The sequence below is a fragment of the Ylistrum balloti genome, unplaced genomic scaffold (genome assembly GCF_031769215.1).
Source record: "Ylistrum balloti isolate Yb309-2 unplaced genomic scaffold, AGI_CSIRO_Ybal_v1 Utg369562, whole genome shotgun sequence".
Taxonomy (NCBI): domain Eukaryota; kingdom Metazoa; phylum Mollusca; class Bivalvia; order Pectinida; family Pectinidae; genus Ylistrum; species Ylistrum balloti.
In genome coordinates, this window is record NW_026781862.1 from 897558 (window position 1) to 922011 (window position 24454).

Below are 24454 nucleotides of genomic sequence, written 5' to 3' on the forward strand. Positions count from 1 at the left end.
AACTGAACCTATGGCATGGTGGGGTGACTGTCTGTCCACATTTTTTTTCTAGAAATCGCTGCTAAGTCATGAAAGATAAATTGGATTTTGATCAAATTTGGTCAGTAAATTCCTTTTGCGAAGGGAACAATTTGTGAAGGGGAACAATTTTGTATCAACAGTAGGTTTAGAACCTAGGGGCAGGCTCCAATAGGATAAATTCTTCTGTATGAATAACAAAATTTTGTCCAAAGTTTGTTCAGAACATTCTTCGATTGAAGAGTAATAAGAAGAGTAATCAATTCTGTATAAGCAGTAGGTCTGATTGTCATGGCGACGGAAACAAAATATAGATGAAAACCTTTGAAATCTTTCACCTTCACTTTGGATAAAGCAATTTTCAGCCAAACCAAACCTGTAATACAGGACATATAGGATTTTGAATCAAACCCTAAGTCATGGAAATGGGTCAAGGTCATTCAAATGAACTCACACCTATGGACTTTAGCAAGCTTCAAACTAATTATCAACATTCAAGACTTTCTTGCTTGGAAAGCTTTGAAGAAAAAATTTAACTAATTCTGTGCTTGTGACATTGAAAAAATGGTCAGCCTATATATAATTCAAAATATTACCAAAGTTCACTTGTGTCCAATTTTCAAAGCCTGGTAATGCACTCTCCCATCAATATTTCTGGACAATTAATATGCATTAATGTTATTTCATTGCCCTGCAATAAGCCCAGCACGAAGCTGAAGGAGATCTCAGATGTTGACCCTCTTGGCTGATTTTACTGATGAAGACAATTAATGAACTGAAATAAAGAGTTTAGGTCTTTTATATGATTTTATTAAGAAGGTTTATCTGTTTTATCTTGACAACTTCAAGTCATGAACAACCACAAAATAATAAAAAGCATCCTAAATATTTACCTGGATAATGAAATGTTTCAAATAGTCTTTAAAAACATGGAATTTTCTCATCACTAACAAGTGCTCTTGATCTACTGCTCTAGAAATCTTATCTGAGATGTAACTAAAGATTTCATGGGAAACAAGGTCACATGGTTTCTAGTCATCAATGGATTAATTAACAGTGATTACACAAAAATAACAGATTTTGTGAAATGGAATAATGTACATTAATATATTGCACTTTTTAGAAAATTTCATTAAATACTATATAGATGACACTCATCAAGGAGAAAATCATTTTACCTAGCCATACCTTAAAATGTACACTTTCTTGGGTCACAAATTTGGACTATTCAAACACTGATGAAACATCTGTCTTACATAATAACAAAGCTTCATCACATACACCAAGCAATCCTATACAGTCATCCATATAAACTGAACTTTCCTGTCATTCAATCACTTACAAAAAATATTCTCATACTTTTAATCACATACACCAAACATTCAGACACTCATCACACCAAACATCCTACTTCGAAACCCATGCAATTTTCAAACATTTCAATTAATGTGTTGCATATTTCTCCAACAGGTGCTCTGATTGGGCCCTCTAACACATTAATATGTCCTGTATTTCTCAAACAGGTGCTCTCATTGGGCCCTCTAACACATTAATATGTCCTGTATTTCTCAAACAGGTGCTCTCATTGGGCCCTCTAACACATTAATATGTCCTGTATTTCTCAAACAGGTGCTCTGATTGGGCCCTCTAACACATTAATATGTTCTACATTTCTCCAACTGGTGGTCTAACTGGCCCCTTGAACATCAATGGTGTAAAGGTTTTCTGTTGTATAGCATTTACCTCATATTTTACAGTACTTTGATATAGTTGATGCAAAGTGACAATATCGGCTACTGACCACTCATACTTCAAATGTGATATATCTCACCTGTATATAAATCTACACAATTCAATTATCTCTGACACAAAAATATTTTGTGATATAAAATGAAATCATTCCTGTCCAAGAATTGGCCAAAACAGATAGCAGTAAAGCATCTTCTATCCATGTTCTATCATAGTACTGACCAGGCACAACTGGGTCCCTTTATCCACATGTACTGGGTATTCTGTGGATCAAGCAGTCTCAGATTTGATCTGACAATAGTCTTGTCATTCATTTTTCCAACCAGTATTATGGGTTAAGGAAAAGACCCCAAGGTTTCAGAGATGTGGAGAATTGTAACTAGAAATCCCTTTTAATGTTCTGGGACTTGTGTCTGGTGACTACACAGTTTCCAGATTCTCCCTCACTAGATATTTGAGTAATTCTAATCAATTCTACATGTCCTTTCAGAATGGATTCATTTTTACTGCTATGAGTTCCTGTGCTATAGACTTAAGGAATGATGTCCCATTAATTATCTTTGTTGTGGAAATCAGGTAGTCTGTTCCTCCTACAACACAAAGCATCCCATGAATTAGAGCTAAAAACGCCAAATTTAATCACATGCCACAAATTAATTAGTAAAATTAAGGAGGGTTTATGATGTATTTTACTGAATAATAATTAAACATTCTTTTAAAAAATAACATCTTATATTTCGGTACATATTTATATGTGTTTGAATGGACATTCTAAATTTATCCTGACATGCAGAACCTCAATGTCAGGTAAGATGTTATATGTCTCTCTGATTAACATCAGTCAGTACAGTTAATCCTTTACCACATAGGATAATTAAAAGTTTGAATCAGAGAAATTATTGATATATACTTACCTTATGCTTACAAATTAGTAAATGTCAAACAAAATTTCAACAATTTGTTAGTTAACATATTCTCCAAACTACATCGACAAGCATTTAAGGAAAATGTCATGCAAGGCACATGCATAAAACTTCAGACGAAAGTGAACAAAACCTAGTTAAGATTAAATTGAAGATCTTATCATGGATCCTACGTTTGTGATAGTTATCTCTCCTTAATATCAGTGTGTTCTATGGACATAGGCATCCACGAGGTCAACAGGTTTGGAGTGCTCTATGACACTGTCCATGAGTTTTCGGCTATGTAGGATGCGTGTAGTAGCCACAATGTAGTCTGTTCCTCCTGGAATGGACATGCCCATAAAAAAGATGACATCAACCTGCCAGTATGTGTCAGTGCACCATGTAGAAACATAGATCTTTTGGAAGGAGTGAGATGGGGAGGGTAGGCACAAAAATTGTGAGGCGCTTGACATAGATATTGAGACAGGAGATGAGACAGGAGATGGGACAAGGATGAGTCAGGAGGTGAGACATGGATATTGAGACAGGAGATAGGACATGGATATTGAGACAGGAGATAGGACATGGATATTGAGACAGGAGATTAGACAAGGATATTGAGACCATATACCAGAAGACACAGGACACATGATTAAATACCATTTATCAAGGAGTTGCATTGATGTCCCCTTTCACTTTAACTTAAAAAAAGTTAAAAAGTTCAGCTACAAGCAGGCAATCTACAGAAATCAAAGTGAGTACCAAACATTTTGAAAGGAACATCACAAGTATAATGTAATAAAATACTGTATATTGGGAATTTTCTACTCGTGATTTGAAGTTTTGCGAAATTCAGCAACCCTTTCAAAAATCACGAAAACTTCAAATCAAGAAATAAGCATCTTTCCATTTTTATTGCAAAAAGGATGAGTAATGAAGAGTTGGTGTACCTACATGCACCTGAACACTTTCTAGTCCTAAATACTTCTATGATAAATAAATCCCTTATCTTTGTATGACTACTCAGATAGATCTCCATTTGATGTTAGAACCTGCACTGGTATATATGTAAACAATGCCTATTCTTAGGTATTCAGATACTCCAAAAGAGCCCTTTCAAAATTCAAAAGGTACATTTTTGTGATTTTCGCAAGAACTGCACAGAGCAAATATATCCCAATATACAGTACCACAGGATAGTTTAAATGCTAATAATACTTAGTCATGCAAATATATACCACTCCAAGCATACAGAATTCTAAACATGCAAAAAGTAAAGATAGGTTCCCAAAATATGGCAGACATTTACTGTTAAATGATTCACAGAATTGGTAAGCTAGAATTGCGCTAGTTAGTTGTGTAGGAACCCATCCATGTATTAATCAGAAAGTAGGTTTAGTATGTAATATCCACAGAGAAAAAGTGTAAACCCACCATCATCTTGCTGTGCCAGGAACCGTAATGCTGCTATTTCAGCATATGTCACACCTCCAAGGAAAAAGACTAGAGTGACTTTCTGCTCTCCAGCACTAGAATGGGTGGATCCAATAGAACCCCCTGGAAACAGACAATAAAAAGGCTAATAACGTGGAAATGAAATTTATATCTCCTTTCTTTTGATGTAATACTAAATTTGCCTTCAGATTTATGAATTACTATAATGGTAATACATGTACATGTGCAGATGAATAAAAAACCAGAAACACATAGGTCTTAGTTGTAACATAAATTGTATTACTAGCAGATTAACATATGGAAACTAGCAGTGTAACATATGTAAAAAACTTGTTCACACAACAAAAGAGATATGTTGAATAATTATAAGAAAAAAAAACTACTAAAAAATTGTCATCACTCTGCAGTAATACTAGGTAAATCAGAATAATTTCCTAACGAAAAGACACCAAAATACACCATTAAGTGTAATTTTCCTATTATTTCCTTCCAACTGAATCTTTCTACAAACCTTTATTGAAATCAGTCAAGCATATTTTGAAAAATTGACAAATTACATTTGCAAAATGTCACTCAAAAATATGTCTCATGTGATCTAAAAGAATACCTACGTCGTTTGCGGAGAGCTACAGGGATTTGTTGAATCTCCTCTACAGTGGGACCAGGAAGGAGATTGAGGACCTCTGTAATGCTCCGCCAGCCAGGTCGGGCATAATACTGCGCCAGCCTCACACTTAGGGGTGCAAACCCGCTATATACATAAGCTATATCATGTGGGTTCTGAAATAACAACAGGTCATCTTTAAATTTTCCGTTAGACTCCACACAATAACCTTTGTTGTGTGGTTCTATATAAGCATTCATTAAAATTGTGTGAAATTAAATACCCAGTGAATTAACAATAAATAAAAAATTCAGAAAAAGTATATAAAAGGCCAGATTACATGGCGACATATGTCCAATTCTATGAAAATAATTCTTGTAAACTAGTCCCAAGGAGGACAGCCATGAAATATTTTCTCCATGAAAGTTAACAATTATACAGCATTTATCCAACAGTACGAGTACAAGTGATTAATATTCAGTGATGTCAGTATCTCTAAAAACTTAGATATGTTATTTCAACATACCCCAGTAGTCACTGTATTTATCTAGTTTTTGTAAAGTTATGGTTATAATTTTTCATGTTTTTTTTTCTTTTGCAAGTCATGAAACAGATTATGGCTTTCTCTATAAATCTAATTTTTTCATGGTATCTATTTTTCACAAATTTATTCAATCTTCAAAAATGGCAAAAAAGAACACCTCTTACACGACATACCTGTTCATTGACATCGTCTACAATCAGTCGCATGGACTTCCTTATAGCTGGGTATGTTCTGTTGCCATGGGGACGCAGTAGTCCCACCTTTTCTATATTCATAAGTGTAACCATATGCTCATATCCATATGTCTAAAACAAAATCATTCAGATAAATTTCCTGTACATGTATAGGTTTGTGAAGTACCTGTTTATGAAGTTGCATAGATCCTGCAAACATATACCTACATATATAGTCTACCTATTACAATTGTGATATTTCTGCAGAAAGAAATACATTTTCAGGATTTTTCTTTTTTCTTGATAGTAATATCACAGTCCATTATCAATTTCGTAATCAGTTATATTTCTACCAGTTAAGTGAATATTGACAGAATGACGTACCTGTACAATTTCACGTTTGTAGTGGTCGAGCACTTTTTGTTTAAGTCCGTTATTACAGTAGGATTGTATACACACCAAGCGCAGCACCTGCAATACAGTATTGTGTGATGCATCACAACTCTCAACAGCAGATCTCCACACTCACCATACATAGTAATACAATGTTAGCAATTTTTATGATTATATAAACATTTCAATTAGATATCATTGCTCCAATCAAAATGTACTTATCAGATGAATATTGATTGTTCATACATTAGTATTTAACATTGTATTGTGAAGGTATAAACATACTAAGATCTTTGTTATTACTTCAACCTTACTAATTATCAGTTTTCCTCTACATCATATCATACACTTACTCTCTTTGGTTGAGGTGAATATGGATATCTGTTAACTAGAATATTGTGTTATTGACTAACATGATTGATAATGTCCAGAATCTATAACACCAAACCTCATTTCACCATGCCAATAACATAAAATGTACACAATAGTATGGTGTCAAAAAGTTGTATTGATTTCAGGTAAAGTCAATAATTGTATGATATTGACCCAACATGTGACATCATTTCATATCATAAATCCTAATTAACAGCTATCACTTTAATAACAATCTACCTTATTGATTGGTTCCTGTCTGCCCATACAGTCCTCTATATAAGGATGTATCTTGTCTGTCTCCATACCATTAATAAATTCTGTAAATGAAGCAACCAGTATGGTTATATATACAGACATATTTACATATAAACATCACCATAGCCAGGTTAAATCAGACATGACTGCAATTTTTAACAAAGAGAGAACAAGTATTCTGTTTGACAAGAAAATAAATGAAACAAATACATGTTACAGGATCAAAACACATGTAAAATGGTTATCTTCATATCTTATCTTAAGAAGAAGCACCTTTATGCAGAGTAAATTTGATGATAAAGTCCACCTGTGGTAAGATTAGAAATAACCGAGTGCTGAATCATACCTTGTTGACAGCGTAATGAGTCCATGAACTCATCTGTATCAGTGGCTTCTTTCACTAACTCAGCAATGGATGTGTCTGTAAAAGTGAGAAATTCCTCTTAGATTTCAAACCTTTCTATTGCATTTCAGGATAAGACATTTGAAATGCATGAAATTGAACCATATAAATTGCATAATGTATTATCTGAATTTTAAAATGCATTCAAAAACTGTATAATGCTAATGCGTCAATTCTCTTATGAACACCATGCCACGTAAGTGTAATTTTTTTCATAAAAAAGACAGTAGTTGTCCTATCTTATCAATATTTTGTCACCTGATTATAAACTTTTCATAAAACTATTATTTTAAATCAATGAAATCATTTCAATATAATGTAAAACACAAAACTTATTTTAACACAGTTTCAAATTTATTCCAGCATTGCACTGAATTCAAGTTGGCATTCATGAGCTTATGAATGTCAACTGGACAAAGGCAAAGTCATCATGAAGCACATTAGTTAAAAGCTTATATATACTTATTTCTTACGTTATTTGACTTCAATTTTTTCTATTTTAAATTTATGCTCTTTCTGTTAGCAGTTATGAGATAATAATCAACAATATCTTTACAATGGATATATCAAGTAAGTGTGAGAAGTTGGTAAATATAACATAAATAAGTTACGTGTAGAGAGTGATGCCCTGACTTGCTGGAGGTGAGGAAGCTTGGATACAAACTGTTTCATCTCACTCACAGTTTTAGCACTATGTCGTTCCTGATTAAACAATTAAAATACATTAATCACACAGGCAACCAGTCAGGTGTCTGATCCTGATTTACATAAATTCTGTGTGATCATTTTTACAGACAATGCAACCCAACTGAAGATATCAGTTTTATAGGTAAACATGATTTGACTCAGAATAACATTGCCACAGAGGTATGTCAATTATGAAGGTTAAGTAAACATGAGGACTAGGTCTTTTTATTGAAAGAAAATTTTACAATACATCAAATTTTGTTTAAATCTAATTATAAAAATTGAAGATATTTAAGGGAACAAAAAATTTATCTATCTGAACATTTTTAAAGTCCAGTATATTGCTCAAGCAAATATTGATGGCTTTTGATTAATATCAAACTCATTCTAGATCTCAAAAGCCATAACATAACATAACTGAATCTAATTAATGGCAATAAATAAAACATCTCTTTCAAGGATTTTAAATCATCTGTGATATTATTGTACCAAATTTGATTCCAATCTGATGAGAAAATCCTAAGTCATTTCACAGAAATCCTCAAACTAATAAGTAGGTTGAAAGGTCAAGGGTCAGGGTCAAAAGCGATATCAAATGAAGGATCTTATCCTCAGGAATATACATGCCAAATATGAAAGCCTTATCCCAGGACCCAAAGTTAAGTGCAGACAAACATACTGACTGGCAGACAAAACTTTTGGGCATGAAATACCAGCATTAAATTTCGTAATGATGAATTTTCACAAACAATGGAACTTAAAGGACCTAAGATATCAATTTCATAAATATACTCAGAACAATACCAGCAGTACATGTACAAACTTTTGTGTTTTGATAAACAATGAAACTGAAGGGACCCAAGATTTACAGTCTTATAGGTGTAAAACTTACATCAAATTCTGCAGTGATGACCTTTGCCTTTTTACTAACAATTGATCCAACAGCATTGAAATTTTTGTCACGAAGATCTGCATACAGTTCATCTTGAGAGTTGAGGATGACCTTTTTAGGCTCAGATGACACTGCCTGAGGATCATCCTGTTGTTGAGGACCAGTCTGAAACTTTTCTGGGGGAAGCTTTACACTTGCTGGAAAATAAGTAAACCAGTGGACTGGATAAGAAGTTTAAAATATGTTTTTCAAGATTGTGGCCATGGTGGGTGTGTCATCAATAATAACAGAGAAATGGGTGGTGGGCATGTCATCATAATAACAGAGTAATGGGTGGTGGGTGTGTCATCATAATAACAGAGTAATGGGTGGTGGGTGTGTCATCATAATAACAGAGTAATGGGTGGTGGGCGTGTCATCAATAACAGTGTAATGGGCAGTGGGTGTGTCATCATAATAACAGTGTAATGGGCAGTGGGTGTGTCATCATAATAACAGAGTAATGGGTGGTGGGTGTGTCATCATAATAACAGTGTAATGGGTGGTGGGCGTGTCATCAATAACAGTGTAATGGGCAGTGGGTGTGTCATCTTAATAACAGTGTAATGGGCAGTGGGTGTGTTATCATAATAACAGAGTAATGGGCAGTGGGTGTGTCATCATAATAACAGAGTAATGGGTGGTGGGTGTGTCATCATAATAACAGAGTAATGGGTGGTGGGCGTGTCATCAATAACAGTGTAATGGGCAGTGGGTGTGTGTAATGGGCAGTGGGTGTGTTATCATAATAACAGAGTAATGGGCAGTGGGTGTGTCATCATAATAACAGAGTAATGGGTGGTGGGTGTGTCATCATAATAACAGAGTAATGGGCAGTGGGTGTGTCATCATCAGTAACAGAGTAATGGGTGGTGGGTGTGTCATCATCAATAAACTGATTTGGGTGGTGACTGTACTCTCTGACTGATTGGTGGTAAGTGTGTCCCCATAAATAAACTGACTGATTGGTGGTGGATGAACCATCTTAAACTGATACCAAACTCATCTATAAGACCTTATATGTCAAATGTGAGATAAGGGCTCAAAACTATTTCTATTTTTGATAGAAAACATCTCTTCTATAAGACTGTCAGAGGTCAGTTGTAAAATAAGAGCTTACTATACTTCTATGCTTAATACAAAACATCTCATTTACAAGACTTTCATAGGTCAGCTGTGAGATAAGGGTTTACAACACTTTATTAGTATTATTGATACATCTTGTCCGTAAGACATTTGTAGGTCAGCTGTGAGATAAAGGGTTACTATACTTACTATTATTGATACCAAACATCTCGTCTATAAGACCTTCATATGTCAGCTGTGAGAGAAGTGGGGTTAGAAGGTCCACATTTCGGTCCAGGATGAGCAGGTTATCTATCTGAGGTGTGATCTGTGGTTCACGGCCGCCAAGTTCTCTTCTCATACGCAGCATCATGTCCACTATATGCTGAAAAAATTACAAAAACTTATTTCAGGCATTGGACAAGCTCATTATGTAAAGTCAATTCAAGGCTCAGATGGCAATAAAATAGAGATTCAGTTATTATGAAATGAGTTGTATTTGAACATATGGCCTTTATAGTCATTAACTAGTAACATAGAGGTAGGCTTTAAGGAATTCACTTCATCCTGTAAAGCAACATATTGGATTGTATGTACATACGTGTATACATCTTACAAGATATATTGTACACCAACTTTCTTTTATGGCTACTCGCTTTGGTTATTTCAGCTATACAACAAATTCAAAGCAACTCGTTAACTAGTGTTAACTAGAGTTAACTAGTGTTAACTATAATCTTGGCACATTCTCCTTTGCCACAGATGTTTGGCATGATGCCACACAGAACTAGTGTTAACATCTACTTTGACATAGTTTCCCTTGCCACAGATGTTTGGCATGATGCCACACAGAACTAGTGTTAACACCTACTTTGACATAGTTTCTCTTGCCACAGATGTTTGGCATGATGCCACACAGAACTAGTGTTAACATCTACTTTGACATAGTTTCCCTTGCCACAGATGTTTGGCATGATGCCACACAGAACTATTGTTAACACCTACTTTGACATAGTTTCCCTTGCCACAGATGTTTGGCATGATGCCACACAGAACTAGTGTTAACATCTACTTTGACATAGTTTCCCTTGCCACAGATGTTTGGCATGATGCCACACAGAACTAGTGTTAACATCTACTTTGACATAGTTTCCCTTGCCACAGATGTTTGGCATGATGCCACCCAGAACTAGTGTTAACACCTACTCTGACATAGTTTCCCTTGCTACAGATGTTTGACATGATGCCACACAGAACTATTGTTAACACCTACTTTGACATAGTTTCCCTTGCCACAGATGTTTGACATGATGCCACACAGAACTACTATTACTCCTATCTTCGAACAGTCTTCCATGCAATAGATGTTAGCTATAATGCCACCAAGGGCTAGTGATGACTCCTACCTTTGCGCAGTCTCCCTTGCCACAGATGTTAGGTATGATGCCATAAAGAGCCTGTAAAGTCATCAGGGACTGTGCAGCATAATGCATTGATGTAAAGTCATTCTCTAGGTAACACTCCTGTGGTAACAAAGGTAAAATGATGCGAGTCAAATTGTGAAAATAGAGTTATACACATTAAACTGAACACATTATATAGATTTTTAACACAAACAAGGTTGTTCAAAGCAAAATGTTGATATACATCATATGTAACATGAAACAATTCTAAGGACCACAAAAACATGTGTAAGTAATGGCCGTGAAATATTTATAAGGTAAGAAGATTTGATCCTAGTACGGCGACCTACCCTAAAAGAAGATTCCATTTCCATAGAAAGTAGATCAGAATCAAAAGGAATGAGAGAGAGTTGGAATTCCTCAAAATTGGTTATGGTACCATACACTCCCATTTCCTGTAGACAAAAAAATAATTGAAATTCAATATCAGTTCAAAATGAAGGATCTATCACAAGTTATTTTGCTGTTGTCTTTCACTGAAATTGAGAAATAACCAACAATTTTCCTTCTTAATATTTTATTTTTGAGGTACATGTAACTATTTCTTATGACTTTCTTTTTATCCAATATGAAGAAAAAACTGATACCCTTCAATTAAAAACCTTACAGATTCAGAAGTAAAAGGTTACTTACTATAATCTCATTTATTTTGAGTTTCATGCTATGTATATTTTTACCTTCAGCTTCTTGTCACATAGCAGACTCCTTCTGGGAACAAAGATAATATGGTAATCCTTCCTAAAGCCTCCTTTTTGTTCCTCTCTAAAAACAAAAAAAGAAATTACTGAAATTTTGACTAAATCTTATGATGTATTTTACATTCTCACACCTAAATTGATAAATCTGTACTTTTAAACAACTTGTTACAGTAATTGTCAGGAAATACTGAACATGATCTGTTACATATTTTCAAGAAGTGCATTAATAGAAATAAAACAAACTTAAATATGTTGAAATTGAAATTGATCCTTTATTAAATTCTTTTCCATAAACACTTACTGCAGTAGATTTTGTGCAATTTGCTCCATAAGACTGAGCTTTGGACGTGTGACAAAGATGATGTTTTGTACATTGGATGGCGGCAGTCCAGAAGACCGCAGGGGAAACATCTTTTCAACTTCATGTTCCTAAAAAATTCATGACATGTGTTTTTATCAAAGGGCCACATGAAGAGACTACTGAAGAGCTACTCTGAGATTTTCCTCAATGTACCGGGAGGCCTATCACTGCCGTTTACATTTCTGATAAAAAGCAAATTGGTGTAGGGTTGACATTACTATAAGGCATAGGCCTATTACCACTGATTTTTGGCCAACAAAGAATCAAGAACATTTTTCCAGTTATGAAGAAACCATTAGAATGATTCATTTCCTTATTTGAACAGGTATAGGGGAAAAAACCACTAATTACCAAAAGAGTATTGTAGATAAAGGTCAAGGGTCAGTTTGAGGGTCTGGGTGATTTTTTTAATCTATGGTTATGTTCAATCCCTTTTTAAACAAATAACAAGCACAACTGGCCTAAAACTGAGTGAGAATAGCGGGCTAATTATAGTTACATTATGTAGCATCTAAATCTGGCTGTGCCTTGGTCTACATTTAGGTACAGAATCTTAACTATTAACTAAGAAGTCTTGTCTGTGTCTTGGTCCACATTCTCTTACAGAATCTTTAACTATTGACTGACAAATTTGGCCTGGGCCTTGGTCTACGTTCTGTTACAGAATGTTAACTACTGTCTGCCAGAGTCTCATTTAATTCAGTTGTAGGTAAAACAATATATTATTTCAGTAACCTTATATTTCACAACATATTATTTGCGACTTGTTAGCATTTGACTTTCTTCATCAAAAGTAGATGGTATTTTTAATCCATGCTGATTTATAAATATATTTTATGATCTATATATAACAGGTCATGAACACATAATAGATTCTTTAAAAAAAATCATGCTAAGAAAAAAGTGGAAACTGTTACATGACTCGGGAAAAATACACATAATAAAAATGAAATACAGAATACCAGTACCAGTACGCATTTATTTTGTGCCTGTAAAGATACTAAAATATGTTGTAGGTAATAATTTGTGATTTCTGAAAGCTTTCAAAAATTTTGTTCCGTCTTAGATATTGATGACTCAAATGTGTGGTTTACACTTGAGCTGTGATAGCCAGACTTATGAAACAACAGTTAAAATCAAATGACCTTAAGAACAAAGTTGATGACAACTAATATCAGTGTACTTGCCTTCAACAATGAGTATTCAGCTATAAGACCAAATGCTCCTGTCAGTGCATCATCCCAAACCAGAGCCTGAAATAGGAAACAAAAGGACGTTATCATTCTATTTCAATGCCACACCAGGATTCAAACCTGTGTCCAATGGCTTACTAGTTCCGGCATCAAACCGATCAAGCTATAGAGAAGTTCACCTATCTAACTAATAGTATTTTATTGTGGGGCATGACTTAAGTATAACTTCTAAGTCACTCTGTGGGTGATAATGTAACAGATGCTCAACCAATCAAGCTAGAGTTCTCTCTAGCCTATCAGTGTATTGTGGTTGATATGTTACCAGCGTAACATATTACTATAATCACAATTTAGGCAGGTGCATCAACCAACAAGAGAATATATTTCAATAAAGCTATAGTTCTCATGTTGATGCTCCCTGTCCATTTAACTGCATATTATAAGTTTTATCTTTTTAGTAAACCACTACCACAGTATGCATCAAGCTCACTGACAAATAAAACAGAAATTTTCATAATTACATAACATAACACATCTAAAATGAGCAATGGGTAATAACACTTTTCATAGTAGTCGTTAAGAAGAAATTGAAAATGTCAACTGTTTACGATGGATGACACACAACAACTGGACAAAAGGCAATCACAATAGGTCACTTGAGACTTCATCTCAGGTTACCTAAAAATCATATCAAGAGGACAATACTTGGGCCCATATCATTAACTTGCAGTAGTTTAGTCACATTACCTTTATAAAAACTTTAGGAGAAAAATTTTTATTGTTTAATCCTCTTTCCTGTATTGGACCAAATCTCTCTGCTCCAAATAGAAGTAAGAGAGGATACAAAGATGAATCCCTTCAACTCAGTGACATGGGGTCAGACGCTTTATATAGAATTAATGAAAGCAAGACTCTTCAGAGAGAGGCACCTGAGTAAAGCTCTATACTAAAATAGATATGATAAAATTTTCAGGTCTGGCATACAGGATGTTGATAGTTCTGATTCAGAAATAAACTTAACTTGTAAAACATCTGAAAGACATTTCATCTACACAACTGGAATTGATGCAACAGAAAAAAATTCATAGGTGACCTGCACTTCTTGAAATATTCTTAATCAATTTTATAGGATTTAATAGGATAACTTATGAACCCAGGTATACAATGGCTCTATGTAAATATCAACTTTTTACATAAAAAGTTTCAAGTTCAAATGCCACTTTTGATGCAATTCCATCTCGCCATGTGGTTATATTTCCATTCTTGATTATGTCACCGTTTGTCCAACGCTATTTCAAATTCTCTCATGTTATTTGCAGAACAACCTTATCAAGGAGACTGTTCCAATTATTGATAGTTCTTTGCCCAATGAATATTTTCATACATTAAGTTTTGCAATATTTACTTCCATAGTTTCTGCAAGTGTCTTCTGGTTCTCAATGATTAATCTTGCTAAAAATGCCTTTTTTACCTTACAGTCACAGAATTTATTCATTTTTTATACACCTTAACCTTCCATGTACAAGTGTTTGTAACTGAAGTTTCCTTGACGATATGGACAAGATCATTCTTTCAGGTCTGGTACACAATAAATAAAAAAAAATAATAAGCAAATGAAAAATACTATGATAACCATTCTACTTTCCTGAATTTGTCAGACTTATTTTTTTATTTTTGCTAAATACAAAGATAATTTTACAGAAATGAAATTGGCATGAATAAGAAATTCTTTATCCTTCAATTTAATATCAAGAATATATTGATTGCCATTCAATATCATGACTTCACAACTTATACACAAGCACAAGAACACGTCATTGCCACAAAAATTGCTAGATTGATCACTCGCTGTCGCCTATCAAATGCTCTTCATTTCTTCAGGCACTAATTAACCAGTTTTTCTTGATTCTTTCTACAGAATGTCTTTGCGCGTGTGGGCTTCGCTCTTTCCAGGTACTGCCTGGCTCCTATTCCTATCCAAACAGAATGTTGCTCTAGGCAAATTTTGATAAGAAATTGTTCATCGCAGAAGAAAATTTATTCCTGTAGCACTAGCACCAGATGTCTTTCCGATTTAATGTTTAATGCACGGATGTTAGTCAGAAAAACTGACAAGAGGCACCACCCCCATACTCCAACATGTTTCTCTTTCGTATTAATGAAATAACTTAACGAAAATGAATAATATTGTCAAGTTACCTTTGTTCCTGAACATTTGTCAAGCGACTCAAGAAGTTCTCTTCTATAGAAATCACGCAGAAGACTTAAATTAATCTTTCCATTAGACAAGTGAGCGGCTGCAGACATTTTAACCGGAAGTAAGGAAGGGAGCAGCTATTAGTGTTTGATAATTTTTTTTATAAACACGAGAAATTGACTTCATACGTATTTCAACGGTATAACTCGAGTTCCCAACATGCACCCGAATCATATTACTTAACTTGGTTTTCTATGGAATAATAAGCTTTCGATATTGCCAAAATGAAAACTCAAGTTGAAAGTGAAATTACAAATATAAAAAATGCATGATCCCTAGGAAAATTATGAAGCTATCTATTAACGTTTTAAGTGTTTTGTAAAATAAATTAAGAACCCCTCTGTATGATGATGTTGGAAGATGGTCAAAATTATAATCTGAAAATGATGACATTGTGCAAATGTTATTTGCCAATGTAAACAGTTACTGTGTGGTTTCACTTCCGCACAAGGATACTGAATTGACATAAGGGTCAAACGTCAAATAGTGCGCTCTCCGGCACAATATGGTCATCGAAATAAGGCTGTTTGTTTACAGATTTTGATATTTCGAGTATATGAGGATATCGATAATGATTCGTTACTGCTACATTTTTATAATTATGAGAGTTGATATTTCCAAACATCGTGGCGATCTCTAAACGGCGGAAAGATCTTCATTGGCGGTTGTTTGGTCGAGTTGCTGAAGCAGGAGACGGGCAAGATGATGGCAAACGGTAAGGGTATACGAAAACCAGTGACAACCGATTTAGATGGAATTTTTCAATTTAACATGTCAGTTTATTTTGACTTACATCTATTTTCAGAAATAGAAAACCGGCAGAAGCTTCTGCGGGCTGTTAAAAAAGAGGTAAAGTCTTATTTTCTTATTTTCATTGATGATTCCGAGATGGAAAAATCAATATTATTATGAGAAGTGAATGGGTAGCCATACATTCATGTATGTGTGTGCATTCATTGGTTTGCGAATAATTAATCATGATGACCATGCGGATTGCTTACAATACTTAGATATCAATGAATTTATCATTTACTCAGTAGTAATGTTAAATAAAGATACAATAAAAGGTACTGAAACTATATTTCAAGGAATTTAAAAGCTTGTCAGTTGTTTTTAATGAGATTACCGTTTAGAATTAAAGTTGCAATTAGTGAGTTGATACATTGAAGCTTCAGTGGAACTTTAGAATTGAATGTTAAATAAAAAAGTAAATGTAGTACATACCATTTTATACTCCTTTCAGACCTGATATTTACCTAGTTGAAACATTTTAATAATAAGAAAAAAATATTCAGACATGATCATAAGTAAAGATAGTGAAAACTCCACCACTTTCATAATATAATCATATTGGCTCTGTCAATCTAGCATATACGGTGAACACTCTAAATTACTGGACTATACAGGGACTAAATAATTTGGCTAGTTTGTAGAGAACTCTGGGTGATAGTTTGCATTTAGATGATTTAAAGTGAGTAGAATAAAAACCTAAACTACAGTTATTGTTCTTAATGTATTTCATTAACACTGGCATTATAGCAAGTTTGGGAAACTGATTTAGTTGAATGAATAGAAATGTTATAACATTGGTGAACACTAAGCATCAATATCCTGCTCAGCTAGAGATATCTTTCCTTTAACTCATTCAGTTGAGCATAAAATGCTTGCTAACAGACTTATAAAATTAAATAATGACTTCTTATATCTTACTTAGCTATTTCGTTTGTTGTCAGTGTGGATGATTAAAAATTTTGACTTAAAAGAATCAGTGGTTGTCTTGGACAGTTTGCTTTCATGATTGAGTTTCCTATCAACCAGTGTATAGCCTTATTTTTTTAATTACCATTTTCAGAATATCTTTACCGATATAGCCTTGTTCCTTATTCATTCTTGTTCATTATGAATGAATGTGTTTGAGTCATTTTCATTTGTTTGGTCCATTTCATTATCAGATTTGACCAGTCAGATTCATCATTTATGCACCTATTGGACACTATTGATAATTTCATTTTCTATTCAGAAGAACACTTCCTGAGTGAAGTTTTATCTACCGTATATTTGTCATCATTCTCCTCAACTTTCTCATCCAATGATTTTACAATCACAGAGCTCATAAAGGGAAACGTGGCATGTAGATAGCATTTTTGTTATGAATTGCAATGATTGTCTTTTCTATCTAACTGGCATCTGTATCCTGCATATACAGTGTATACTGTGTTAATTCAACATTTGATGTAACAGGGTGCTGCCCTTCAGACTTGGTTGGTAGAAGCATTTCCATGGTATTATCATGTCAGAATCCTGACTTTGAAATCTGTCCAGTGCAGTAGGCAGAAAGGAATGTATTTTTCACATGTAATATGTGTCTGCTAAATGTCCAAATCTGTAGAGTCAAGACTTAACAAACATTGGCAGAATGAGCCCTCTAAATTCACACCAAATTGTTCCACATGATACTGCATCTTGTATTGATTCGTGACCAGTATATAAATTATGGTTTCGAGAAGACTTCAGCAGTGTTTGATTGATGTAATTGATGTTAGGATGGTAGAACAATCATATTTTCATGTCCCCGTAGTATCATAACATTAAGTTCTACACTTGATCAGATTCTGTTTTGAATTAAGGAGAAGGGGTTTGTCTTGTGGACATTTTCTAGTTCTGTTGTGAAATAAAATTGTAGTTTAAGGATGGTTCTGAGGATTCAGGGATGCTGTAACACTTGGCAGGTCTTAAACCTCTCCATAACCTGTGTTTTAACTGTCGTTTATCATGAGATCCCAGGTTAAAACAGATGTTGTGGGTCTGTCTAACAATATCATCATATGCTCTGTGATAACTTATTTACATCAGTCAATTTTTACAACAGTTCTTTTCAAATATCATAATATTGATATGTAACACAATATCAAAAGCACCTTATCAGAAGTAAATCAGATACTATGAAAAGTCATTGGTTAAACATACATTTTATATCAATAATTTGAACTGAGACACTTCATATTATTTTCATACCTGTCCTGTTTTTAAAATATGTTTATAAAATTAAATCAATATTTCACAAAAAGTAGAGCAAGTGGAACAGTTTTCACTCATGTTTTAGATCTCTGTTTCAGATTGTTACTCTGAGCAATAATTTCTGTATTATCACATTTTACAGGGTTTTCCGGTCTTTGATTTATTTAGCAGCTATGACATAAAGATGTATTACACAATGTTGATAACATTAAACATCAAACATGTTTATTGCACTTGATTTTTTTGATTACCGGTAGGTGTTTAAAAGACAAAATTTAGGCAAGTCCTGAACCTTTCAGGAAAGTCTGTCCTGTTTATCTTGTCTGTAACAGCAATTAATAAAACCAAACAAAAAAATATTTAGTTTGAGAAATTTCCAAGACTTAACATCATACCAGGTTCATATATATGGTTCGTCTGCTAGGTTTCAGCAGAATGCCTAGTGGTATGCAGAGCTCTCTTACATCAACAAATGAAAAAATAAAAATCTTGAAGCCAGGTTTCAAACCAATATAAGCTACTATCTTCTATAGAGAATAATATTGACTAAATCATTATTGCTGTTCTTTTACAACATACAGGTCCCCCCTCCCCACTCTTTTGTTTTTCCTCTTTGTCGTTTTTGTATCTTACCATTAAGCCCCTGACACCATTACCACCACTAAAAGATAGATAACAAATGATTCACAATTGTTCTTCTACCCACCTAACAGTTTTATTCTAGAAAAAAGATACCATTGTTGCTGCCAGAAGGTCCAGCTCCTGCTATCATTGCCAAATCAATAAATATCATTAATCTACTGATGAGAATCTCCCACAGTTCAGTCTGTTTGTCGCTTTGTATTAGAGAGGCTAGCTGATTATTATGTTTCAGATTTAAAGCTAAGCTTAGTGCTTCAAGAATGTTGAACTAGTCTGGAGGCAACCTACTTTTCAAATTTATAAGGAGGTTTTTCAGAACTTATCCTGACTGTTGAATCTTGTTGTAAGGAGTTGATTGTTTTGAACCTCAACAGTGTTATCCAGATTTTGCTCTGTCCCTACAGTGTCGTCCAACAGATCTGTAATGTTAATGCACACTAAGATAAGGTATGTTTCTTATATTCTGTGGTTTCATTAACACCATACCTGACAGTTATATATGAAACCAACAGCAATTTTTAAAAAATGCCAGTTATGACAGCTGTTACAAGAAGAAATAACGAATTGAGAAAAACTTTCCAAATTAAAATAGCCTTATCTTTTCACACTTTCTCTACTGTGAACCCCAGACAGATGAACTTCTTAATTCTGCCCTAGTTAAACTTAGCAGGAGTTTATCATATCAGTTGAGTATCTAACAGATGATTTGTTTGTTTTTAAACACATAGAAATAGGGATGTCCTTTGTTTGTTTGATCATCGTATAGCTGAATTGAATCTGTGAGCCACACATTCCATATCCATAGGCAACTTCAATTTCTGGTGGCTGCTCAGTCTGTAGAACATCAGACTAAGTAACCTCTTGTGGAGATCCGAAGTGTGTGGTTCAATGCTACCTACTTGTGTGAGTTTGAGTTTCTCAGGAAGTCTGTACTGTTGTGAGTTCAATGTGTCTTTCGGCAAGACACTTTACCCTAATTACTCTGAATGACATGTGATGGGCATCCTGATTGTTGTTCAGTGAAGCAGCCACAAGCTCCTAAAAGGAAAACCTGTCTCAAAATGACTCAATATGGTGGTTCTTAGGGCGATGAACCCAGAAAATAAACCAGCAGGTTATATACTTACTAACTAACTACATTTACTGATGCATCTTTGTATCGTTTGATATGATTGTTATTATGCAAGGTGAAATTTTCCAGGCCATAAACTGCATTTAAGTATAAGCTACATGGCTGATTATTAGCAAGTTTTTCAATTTGATTCACATATTGGAAGAAAAGCAGCGCTTTCTGATGATGTGATAACCATTATGTTGACCAGTTTGTTGATATAATAGACAACGGAAGGCAATTTATCAAGATCGACAGTGAAACATTTGATATTAGTTTTCAAATGAATTATACACAGATAATATGTTTGAAAAACATGAAATAGCAGTTATAGAACTTGTTTGACTTCGGAGCACAGATAAAGGGCCTGACGTTACATACGGTTTACCTAACAATATCTCCATAGGTGTCTGTACTGTTAAATATTAGCGAAAGCCGTTGCATGCTGAAGAAATTCTTATAGTCCCATATTATTTTTATTAGTGCTACAAAACCATTTTTATCATAAATAAGCATGATGGTTGACCTAGAATCTGACCTGATGACCTATCGATCCCAGGATGCAAAAGGCTATTGTAAACTTCTGCTATGGCTTCTGGTGCAACCACGAAAGTTCAGAAGATATTATTGTGATTCATATTAAAAGGTATGATTAATCTTATTTTCAATTCAATCTTAAAATCATCCTGTATATGGTTGCAAATGACGGTTCTAGACGATTTGGTTCAGTCACAAACACATGATGAACAAGTACTCTTAAAAAACTTGGTTCCGTCATATCTTACTGGTGTACTGGTATCCTTGGTTTAAATCTATATTTTTCATTCTTTCTCGAAGTATAACATTTTACAGCAATAAAAACAATAAGGGTGCGATGTCTCACAGGTCAATTGTGCATGCGATACACCTCAATAAAATCACCATTTCGAAATACATAATGCTCAGGAATGGATGATATGCTTGGTTATTATTGGGTTTTTTTTTCATTTTGTCTTTTTTTTCGTCCACATATAAGCCACACCAGTTTATAAACTGCAAACTCCACTGCCAAGAAAAACACTGCAGCTTATAATCTGGAAAATTCAGTATATATACACATGTAGGTATTCAAAATTTTGAGTTAAAAATACTCTTGTCTTACTGTTAGCTACCTGCCCATTGAAAAAGTTAAACTCTGTATACATATATCTTCATGCATTTTCTAATAATGGCTTCATATATCCATATTGTCTAAAATATAGCAGAGGTATATCAAAATGATTGCTTCTTAGATTGATACTGCAGGAGATATTTCATCTCCTAGTGCTGGGTGTCAAATACATTCTGCTCCATGTGTCTCTGACAGGGCTTGATAAGGCTGTCTTCAACACAATGCATTCATAGCACATCCCTAGCAAAGGAAAGTGTTTCGATTGGAATAACAAATCTTTTTTAATTCTGATGGAAAAGCGAATTCTGAACAAGTTCCTGTCTTCATACACAATTCACAATCAATAACAACGCCCACATACTTGTTGTCGTCACATTTGGTTTGTCTAAGTGCACTCTTCTCTGTAACATATATCTTCAGATAAAAGAACGTTGATCTCCAATTAAATGAATTTCGTGTGTGAGTCTTGAAAACATATCAAGACAACAGATGATATGTATTGTATGGCATCATCAATAGCTGATGGGTATTCATAATAAAAAATGATCTGCAGAGTATCTAGCTAATTAATAATGGATAAATTCTACTGTCAGTTTACATAGTAAATACACTGAATATCTAACCTCATTAATTAGGGACAAATTCTACTGTAATTATACCCAGTAAATATACCAAGTGTCTACCTCACAAAATGGGGGACGAATTCTACTATCACTATACCCTATAAATATACCAAGTGTCTACCTCACAAAATGGTGGACACATTCTACTATAATTATACATTATAAATATACCAAGAGTCTACCTCACAAAATGGTGGACACATTCTACTATCATTATACCCAGTAAATATACCAAGTGTCTACCTCACAAAATGGGGGACAAATTCTACTATCATTATACCCTGTAAATATACCAAGTGTCTACCTCACAAAATGGGGGACACATTCTACTATCATTATACCCTGTAAATATACCAAGTGTCTACCTCACAAAATGGGGGACAAGTTCTACTATTACTTTACCCTGTAAATATAATTAGGACGTACATGGGACAATGATTTATCAGGGACAAATTCTTTAGTCTCTTTATCCTGTAAATATACTGACTGTCTACCTCATAAATTATGGACAAGTTCTACTGTCATTTTACTCTTTATGTATACTGAGTATCTACCAAGTAGATCAGGGTAAAGTTTGGTAAGAGTTCCTTTTGAACCCCCCACCCAAAGTGGCTACCAATGGGTTATTATACCTGATACAAGTGTATTCTTTTTATATATTTTTTTTTTTTTTTCATTTTTTTTAAAATACTGATTTTAACCCCAAAAAGACCATGCCCCAATTTTTCTTGGTACCCCTTAAAATAAACCCTTTTAGATACTTATTATAGCCTACTGGTAGTCATTTTGGGTGGGGGGTTCAAAAAGAACTCTTTCCTAAAGGTTTACTGTCGCTAAACCTGGCATACAACAGGACTAAATAAAGGACAAATTGTACTGTCGCTAAATCCAGTAAATATACAATACTGAATATTCTAATTGTCTACCTAATTCATCAGGGACAAATTTTATTGTCACTAAACCCAGTATACAGGCTGGTCTGTGGAAATTTAGAGTGTTCCTGATTTATATCAGGGACAAATTGTACTGCCACACTCTGTCTACAGGCTGGCCTGTATACTGGGTGAAGAGACAGAAGAATTTGGCCTTGATTACTGACCATGATAAATATATCAGATTGGATTGGTTGATTAAATTATATATTACTGACCATGATAAATATATCAGATTGGATTGGTTGATTAAATTATATATTACTGACCATGATAAATATATCAGATTGGATTGGTTGATTAAATTATATATTACTGACCATGATAAATATATCAGATTGGATTGGTTGATTAAATTATATATTACTGACCATGATAAATATATCAGATCGGATTGGTTGATTAAATAGTTGTATATTACTGACCATGATAAATATATCAGATTGGATTGGTTGATTAAATTATATATTACTGACCATGATAAATATATCAGATCGGATTGGTTGATTAAATTGTATATTACTGACCATGATAAATATATCAGATCGGATTGGTTGATTAAATAGTTGTATATTACTGACCATGATAAATATATCAGATTGGATTGGTTGATTAAATTATATATTACTGACCATGATAAATATATCAGATTGGCTGGACTGGTTTTTCAGAATCTTTTTTGGGCTTTGTTAATGCTATTTTACAGGTATACGTAAAACACATAATACACAACCTAAACCAATTATGTATTGATTTCATCAACATGGCCAAAACATGTTCTAATTAGTACATTTATTATATGTAGGAGTGTTGTTTTGGTACATTGTGTTATTCAGTTGACCACTATAACTTGTCAGGTTTGTCTGATACCTAGCAATATCAGCTGACGGTCTGTTCAGATGAATATCAATGACAAGTAGGGGAAAAACATTGTTGCACTGTAGAAAAGAACAGATATCAGTAGTAGGGTGTTTACCCTAACTTGGTCTCTGTCCTTGTACTGTAAGTGAGGCTTATTTTATTGGTCATTTCCTCCTAACGTCAATCGTACCATCATCGACAGGGATCAATACTGTGGTAGAGATGTTATCTGTAGCAGCACAACATACGTCACCAACCCTCCCCGGCTCACTGCGTCTTCTCATACGCCCACACATGTAAGGCAGCGTCAGGATTACATGATAAACCACACATAATTCACTATTTATCACGGATGTCAAGGCACCTTGTTTTCACTGTGGTGTTGGTGTCATTTTGATCCGTTTGCTGTACCTCAACACATGTCTCTGATTTTGTCAATCTAACATGGCTGCCGAGAAAAAATATGTTGATCTAACATTGCTATAGAGCAAAAATGTTTCTATATTTACCAGATTTTTTTACAGGTTTTATTAAAATGAAAAAGATACATTTGTTATTACATGCATTTTTGGACTATAGTGTATTTTG

General features: G+C 34.2%; 2 protein-coding genes across 3 annotated transcripts in view; one reads left to right on the forward strand and one right to left on the reverse strand.

Moving 5' to 3' along the window:
• Positions 1-812: 812 nt before the first annotated feature.
• On the reverse strand, positions 813-15579 carry LOC132545469 (vacuolar protein sorting-associated protein 33A-like). Of its 2 annotated transcripts, none has more exons than XM_060209262.1 (16): positions 15472-15579; positions 13267-13332; positions 12020-12147; positions 11698-11782; positions 11311-11415; positions 10964-11080; positions 9768-9942; positions 8454-8650; positions 7486-7576; positions 6818-6892; positions 6454-6533; positions 5833-5919; positions 5449-5580; positions 4739-4907; positions 4107-4229; positions 813-2357 (listed from the first exon to the last, which is right to left on the reverse strand). In XM_060209262.1, the coding sequence occupies exons 1-16, from the start codon at positions 15577-15579 to the stop codon at positions 2254-2256; spliced, it is 1842 nt and encodes a 613-aa protein (XP_060065245.1). In that variant the 3' UTR covers positions 813-2253. The 2 variants fall into 2 exon arrangements, with proteins under 2 accessions (XP_060065245.1, XP_060065170.1); XM_060209187.1 differs by lacking the exon at positions 813-2357 and adding an exon at positions 2833-3012.
• Positions 15580-16231: 652 nt separating this feature from the next.
• Positions 16232-24454, forward strand: part of LOC132548201 (small G protein signaling modulator 1-like) — a 77179-nt gene continuing 68956 nt past the window's right edge. The window contains exons 1-2 of the mRNA XM_060212063.1: positions 16232-16244; positions 16335-16378. Of these exons, the coding sequence (XP_060068046.1) occupies positions 16232-16244; positions 16335-16378 (57 nt within the window). The remainder of the gene's footprint in view (positions 16245-16334; positions 16379-24454) is intronic.